We start from the raw sequence: 7,377 nt of genomic DNA, 5'->3' as shown, positions 1-7,377 counted from the left end.
ATGACTGTTTTAACTATTAAAATTACTTCCGACCAACTGTCTTACGTACATGGGTTACAATCCACTTGTATTATGGACTCACAGAGATGGATTATTTCCTTAAATATCTTTGTCTATGTTTATGTCAAGAAGAAAGTCATATACATCTGGGATGGCATGAAGGAGAGTAAATGATGAGAGAATGCTCATGTTTTGGGTGGACTATCCTTGCACTGCTTGTGTCCAGTCACTGCTTTGTTACTTGTACTGCAACAGGAACTGCTCAAAGAATCATTGCAACATATAAAATGTATATGAATTTTTAAAATGTATTCTATATTTGTAATTGTGCATTTTGTATAGTAATGTATATGATGAGAATACTGTGCATTACATGTATATTATGCAGTTAATGTTTTGTGGATTCTGGTCTTTCCTGTCACAACATAATTGCATCCAAGACCTTCACTCTGATACTTGTGTATATGCTTTAGTGACAATAAAGAATGTACATTTATTTTAATTCATATTTTCAGTTACATTCATTTAACTGGTTGTATAAGTCACGATTGAAACGGTTGATGATTGTTAAAATCGATTGTCAAAAGAATCATCAGGAATAAACAAATATTCTCCGAAAACATTGGACACTACAATATTTTAAGTATTATATACAGTACTTTAATGTAGGCCTACAATTACACCTGAATAGACTGAATAGATCTCTTGTGCTCCTAAAAGCTTCTGCCAAAATAGTAAATACAGATCAAATTAAAAAACAAACATAACTTAAAGGACAATTCCGGTATTTAACACCTTGAGTCTATTTTGTAGTTTGTTTTGGATGAACAAGAGTGGTGGACAAAGAAATTTTGACAATGGTTCCTGTCGCGACTTTTTGACTATTTTAGAATTGCCCATGGCCGCTTTAGAATGGGAGTCAATGGCCATGCACAAACATGCCTTTAAAACAACCCTTAACGTTCGTTTTCGAAACTGTGCAACTCACCGAGTGGTTAGTGGTGTTCGTTGATGATTAAAAACAAATATATCGGCGCAATGTATGATTTCCATCCGTTTATTTTTCTATAGCGGAACTATTTTTTCAGATACCTCACAACCGCGTATAAACTTCCGCTCGATATTTGAGTCTGAAGCGTTGGCACACTCCCGACCACTTGATGGCGATAACGTGTCTAGCTAGCGCATAGAGTAAAAAAAGGTTTCGCGGGAAAGTCACTCACAGTCGAGTTCAACTACCAGGCTTTAACATTGCATCCAATATGGTAAAACTTTGTGCGGTCAGAAACTGCGGTAAAATCCCTAAAAATAGGAGTTGTCATCGGATTCCTTTCCACAACCCTGAACGAGTAAAGTTTTGGCTTTTATTCCTCGGGTTTGACATAAACACCCCTTTAGATGTTCTTCGAAAAGCTGACCATCGTGTTTGTGCATTTCACTTTCGGGACGAGGACTATGTTAAATCTACAGGTTCTCGAAAAAAGTCTCCGAACAAACTCTATCTGAAAAGGACAGCTGTACCGACGCTCAGTGGACCAACGCTAGACGAAGAAGACCTTGGGGTAAGCTAAACAACATAAAATTATGTGTTATTTGTATGCAGGGCTCTACAGTGCGCCCATTTCACTCGCACATGCGAGTAAATATTTCACATATTTGGAATAAAATTCTGTTTTTGTGTGGGAGAAAAACGTATGTCTGAGGAAAATCGCATATTATTGAAAGAACGAGCAGAGAGAGAGGCCCGGTCGCGCGCGCGTCTTCAAACTGTCTTGCTCTCTCTCACTCCCTCATTCCCTCTGTTAATCTAAATCAATTGAGAATTGACACAATGGTAGCAGTAAAAGATCGGAAGAACGAGGTTTCACGTGGAGCATTTTGATTTTTTTGACAAATCTTGTGCGATGTGCTAAAACTGCCGGGATAATCACACAACGCGTACAAGTCTGCTAATGATACGTCCGATTCGCGAACTAATGACTCCTTTGAACCGGCAAATTTAGATGTAGCAAATAAACAATATTTCTCAAGAAAACAATCAAACCACCGTTAAAATGGCACAGTCTGAGCCATCATTACAACAGTGCTTGTGTCAGTAATATTTATGAGATGTTGTGTTCTGCAACTTGTTACAGGCTGTTGGTGGTATAGAACCCCTTGTTTTCAAATATCCCCTTTCTTCAACTCCTGCGAAGGACCGGCATTCTACCTCTGGCATGTCCTTTGTTCTCACCAGCCCACAGCAACTGCCTCAACAATCCACGAAATCCCCAAGGAAGTCCTTATCTGGCAGTTACCTTGCTTTCCCTGTGATCAGGGAGAGCCTGTCACTATCTGTAAGTTTGTATATTGTATTTGTTTTACTTTTTGTGATGTATCACTAGAATATTAATTATATTCCTTTGTTTCACTTTTAAACAGCCAGATGATTGTGAAACTGAGATGCTTCAGATGGACACCAGCATGTCATCAGTCATTGAGGATGCCCCAATAGACATGAGCTTCAGCCTCAGTCAACAGTCAAGTTCAAGTATAACCTCCAGTTCAAGTTCCTCAGAAACGGAAGAGGAGTGGGATGAAAGAAAATGGATTGTGAACGAGTCTAGTCTCATGACACTGTTTAGAACGTGCCATACATGTGGTGTACCCATCACTGATAAAAAAGTTACAACTGCAGGCAGCCATATAAAAATTGAATGGACATGTTTGAAAAATCACCATGGCAGGTGGGCATCATGTCCTGATGCAAGAGGAATGGCACAGAATAACCTGCTTGTTTCTGCTGCTACGCTTTTCTCTGGAACAACTTTCACTGAAGTACACGAGTGGGCCAGAATACTAAACTTGCAACTCCTGCAGAAATCTCAGTACTACTCCATCCAATCACAATACCTTATTCCAGTAGTACACTTTGCATACAAGACTCATCATGAGAATATTATCAAGCGCCTTTTGAGACAAAAGGCTGAAGGCGCGTCCATAGAGCTGTGTGGAGATGCCAGGTCTGACTCACCAGGTGAGTGGTTTTTTATTATTATTTTATTTTTTATTATTATTAATACATGGAAGTATGGATTGTAAGACTGTGTTAGAAGTGTTCTCCTCTGGATACTAAGGAGGACTCACAGGTTGTCACACTATTACATTATACAGGGTACAGCTGCAAGTATTCCACCTATTCGTTTCAGCTTCTGTCCAGTAATGAGATCATCCACTTTGAACTACTTCAGGTAAAACCAAAATTATTCTTCTCTGATTTGTAAAACTATACTCTGGGTGACAGAAAGTTTAGATAAAGCATAATTCAGTGAGTATTATATTTGTTTTCCCTTATCATTTTAGGATCAAAGAGGAATGGGTGGTATGAGCTCTAAATTAAAATCTATTGCTTTGTATTCTATTTCTTCAGGTAACGGAAGCTAGCAGTTCAGTTGCCATGGAGTCCCAAGGCTGTAGGAGAGGCCTTAACCATTTAATTTTTAACGAAGGATTAGACATAGATCTCATCACTACAGACCGGGCCCCATCAGTGCGGAAAATAATGAGGGAGGAATTCCAGATGATTCACCACGAGTTTGATCCTTGGCATGTAGCAAAAGGTAAATAGTTGTATCAAAACAGTTTAAATTGCGAGTGACTCAATTACCATCATCAAATTATAACCTGATATCAAGACCCCACAGGTTGTACTGTGAAGGAGAACCTTCACAATTGGCACACCCACATTTGCATTTGTTAATTTTCTGTGTTTCATTACTATTATAAACAGGCATAAAGAAAAAACTAGTAGCACTCGCCAACAAAAAGGAAAATCGGGACCTGCAGGGCTGGCTTCGGTCGATCCTCAATCACTTTTGGTTCTCATGCTCATCTTGTGGTGAGAGTGCTGAGGTAATAACCCGGACGTATAAAGATAACCAAGTGGCAATGAAATCCAGTCAGCAGATGACCAAATAGTCTTGTTACAATTAGTTTTGAAATGTAATATATTCTGTAGGAACTGAAGCGACGGTGGACCTCAGTCCTTCACCACATCTGTGGGGAGCACACATGGGAACAAGATGGTAGAAAGTGGGCATGTCCTCACCCTGCTTTACACCCAGATGAGCAAAGGACAAAGCGATGGCTACACCCAGAGTCTCAAGTGTTCAAGGCTTTACGGACTATTGTAGAAGATAAAAGACTTCTGAACGACCTAGAGCAGTTGACTCACTTCAAACATACAGGTATGTAGCTTTATGTAGGGATTTACACTTTACTACACTAATTCTTAACCACATGCATCCAATATGCATCCAATATGAGATAAATCAGATATAGATAGGCATTAGGGGTGCACCGATCCGATATTAGGACACGCAAACTTATAGTCATGATGAAGGTGTAAAATGGTCCCAAAAATAACTCCGGCACACTGGCTTTACATGTTTCATGGTTGAGCAGCACGCACACGCATGAACCTGCTTAATCGATGATCGATAAGTTGTATCAATTAAGTTGTATCAATTAAATGTATTATAGAAAATTAATCAATCGTCGATTAATCGTTGACATCCCTAGAAAGAAGTATGCACCTTTTCAATCTATGTAGTCACTCTCAATGTCTAATGAAACACTTTCATTTTCAGGTGCTTTGGAGGTGTACCACAACGTTATGCTAAAGTATCTGCCTAAACGACTGCATTTTGGATACGACACCATGGTAGCTCGAACACAGCTGGCCATCATGGACAACAATTACAATGTTGGCCGAGAGCAGGCAGAAACTTCTGAAGGTATTGAGATTTTCATAAGTAAGTCCCTAATTGTGTTTGTGTAACAACTTGACTAAGTAATGTTCTCTGTCTAGGACTTACAAGATACAGTATGAAGTTCCCTAAACAAAGCAAGGAATGGTTAGTCAAGAAGATCTATGAGCCTACAAGTCAGAACTTTACGCGACACCTTGTGGAACGCGTGTTGGAGAGAAGGGAGGAAAGCGCACCTGAAAATATGCCACATGTCCAGTGTCCTCCAAACATTGCCACTAAGGAGAGACCCCCGAAAGAAGATCTCATCAAGAAACACAAATCCAGATTCACTCGCCACACGGATGCTTGAGAAACTAAGCGCCTCCTTACATTATAGGACTTTTGCAGTTTTAGACTAATTTACATAATGTTACTGAAATATTGGGAGACTTACTAGAGTCTCTGTACGTTCCAGTTTTTTTTCAGTCCTTACATGTAAGGTAGCAATCCATGCAATCTTTCCCAAATCTGTAGGTAAGGAGGCCGTTAGAATCCATATTGTAAATTTGGTTGTTCTAAATATGTTTGCAAATATAGAAGGCCTATGTCTACTTTTACACATTCTATACACAATCTATGTGAAAATGTTTATGCGTAACAGACTGTGGTATGTTAAATAAATGAGAAAAGAAGTTTGAAAAATAAATTTTTATTTAAACATTTTTAACAGAAATTGAATGCAAATGTAAGTGGGAATAAGTCAAAATAAGTCCTCTATCTCGCTTGGTTTTAACCCCGCATACTGTCCAGTGGGGGATGGGAATGCATCCCTAACAGCCCACACCACGCAACTGGGCAATGCAATTCTATTTCCTCGTCCAAGTGTTTGGCCTTTGAGGGCCCACTCCAGAATTACACGGTAAGCCACAAGTCGGTATTGCCTGAGGATTACATAACAGAGCATAGACTGCGTCAGCGGTGGCATAGGTTTCGAAAAAATTATAGTCAAGGTAACATGCGAATTATACAAATTGGCTATGACTAGGAAATGCAACACATAAATGTAGCTTACCTTTCTGACAATTTTCCATTCGGTCCTTCGGGTGTGTGGCGTTTCTTCCAGTTTATTTTTGGTACCCAGAAGAAAGTTTCCAGCACGGGTTTATACATTAGCTGGCGCACTTCGTTGTCTGTGATGCAGACAGACGACACATCATTCTTGTCGAGAAGGTCCCACTCCGTGCAGCACCGACTTTCTACCTCCGTCGGCATCTGCCTGCATTTGTCACAGGCACACCACCAAGTTCCCGTGATCCTCGGGACATCTTCTGCCGGAGCTTCAGGCGCCTCCATCGACCTAGCCTGAGCCTCCATCTCTCTTACACGTAGCTCCTCTTCTGTATATTCAGGTTCGAAACGGTATCCTCGACCGTCAAATTCAAAATCGAGCGGGTCCAGAATCCACCTTTCATAATCCATTGTAGTTGTAATGATTTTTTTGTTTGTTTATTTCGCTAACTTACTTCGAGTGAACCGAGCGAAAAGACCATAGAAGACTACAACCACATGTAAACAGCCCCCTTTCCGTTTCCGGTAGCGCAGTAATATCAACGAGCAATGAGTCCTCCAACGGAAATCAATGTGATTTTACAAAATGCCAAATAAAACACGACAGAAAATGTATTTTCGCTACGCTACTTGTTTTTAATCATCAACGAACACCACTAACCACTCGGTGAGTTGCACAGTTTCGAAAACGAACGTTAAGGGTTGTTTTAAAGGCATGTTTGTGCATGGCCATTGACTCCCATTCTAAAGCGGCCATGGGCAATTCTAAAATAGTCAAAAAGTCGCGACAGGAACCATTGTCAAAATTTCTTTGTCCACCACTCTTGTTCATCCAAAACAAACTACAAAATAGACTCAAGGTGTTAAATACCGGAATTGTCCTTTAATATCACTAAAATGAAATAGAAAGCTGCGATTACAGACGCTGACATCCACACATAAACACACCACTGACGTCTTCACTTCCAGGTCACGAAGCTGTCAATCAAAAACTCAGTAACCAATGAGAACACACTGCTACTAGCCCCGCCCCCACGAGAGAAATGTGTCAGAACGGCGAACGAAAACTCAGGGAGCGTAAACGAAAACTTCAGAAGTATCTGAGATGCATTCCTTAACTGTGTCCACAGGGAATCGTCACTGGATCCTTCAGGAGATCGAGACACACTGAACAGCTGAACTGATCCTCAGCCCATGAGAAACTGGCTTCTGCCATTTCACTGTATATGAACACACAGATAGAGAGACGATACACACCGCAGCTCCACAGTAGAGTTCCTTCCAACTGATGGGTTTATATATCTTCCTGGTAACATACCTAAGAAACTGGTTTTTCTGCAGGGTGTGACTTACTGTAACTTGTTCATTTCAGTGTTTTTTTTAATAACTACACTGTAGACAACAGAGTTGTCTAAAATACGATGAACTAATTATGATTTAACTCTGCAAACTGATTTCTATACTTTAATAGTACTAGCATCGCCAACTACATCACACAATAATATAAACCATGTTACATCACAATATAATAACTGGATCATGATTGAGACTGCAGCAAACGGAGAGAGACTCTCTGATG

General features: G+C 40.1%; 2 protein-coding genes across 2 annotated transcripts; one reads left to right on the top strand and one right to left on the bottom strand.

The window, feature by feature from the left end:
• Nucleotides 1–796: 796 nt before the first annotated feature.
• On the top strand, nt 797–5,417 carry LOC311087732 (uncharacterized protein). Its single transcript, XM_084121134.1, has 9 exons — nt 797–1,562; nt 2,136–2,336; nt 2,422–3,016; nt 3,154–3,230; nt 3,410–3,599; nt 3,770–3,891; nt 3,998–4,226; nt 4,629–4,775; nt 4,850–5,417. Exons 1-9 carry the CDS (start codon nt 1,263–1,265, stop codon nt 5,098–5,100), a joined length of 2,112 nt encoding a protein of 703 aa, XP_083977260.1. The 5' UTR covers nt 797–1,262; the 3' UTR covers nt 5,101–5,417.
• Nucleotides 5,418–5,426: 9 nt separating this feature from the next.
• On the bottom strand, nt 5,427–7,069 carry LOC311087731 (P2X purinoceptor 7-like). The gene is made up of 2 exons (XM_084121133.1): nt 5,803–7,069; nt 5,427–5,671 (listed from the first exon to the last, which is right to left on the bottom strand). Exons 1-2 carry the CDS (start codon nt 6,207–6,209, stop codon nt 5,491–5,493), a joined length of 588 nt encoding a protein of 195 aa, XP_083977259.1. The 5' UTR covers nt 6,210–7,069; the 3' UTR covers nt 5,427–5,490.
• Nucleotides 7,070–7,377: the final 308 nt, after the last annotated feature.

Source organism: Abramis brama, assembly GCF_963993115.1.
Source record: "Abramis brama genome assembly, chromosome: 7".
NCBI classification, from domain to species: Eukaryota; Metazoa; Chordata; class Actinopteri; order Cypriniformes; family Leuciscidae; genus Abramis; species Abramis brama.
Note: the sequence above shows the minus strand (reverse complement) of the source record. Positions and strands in the feature narration are given on the sequence as shown.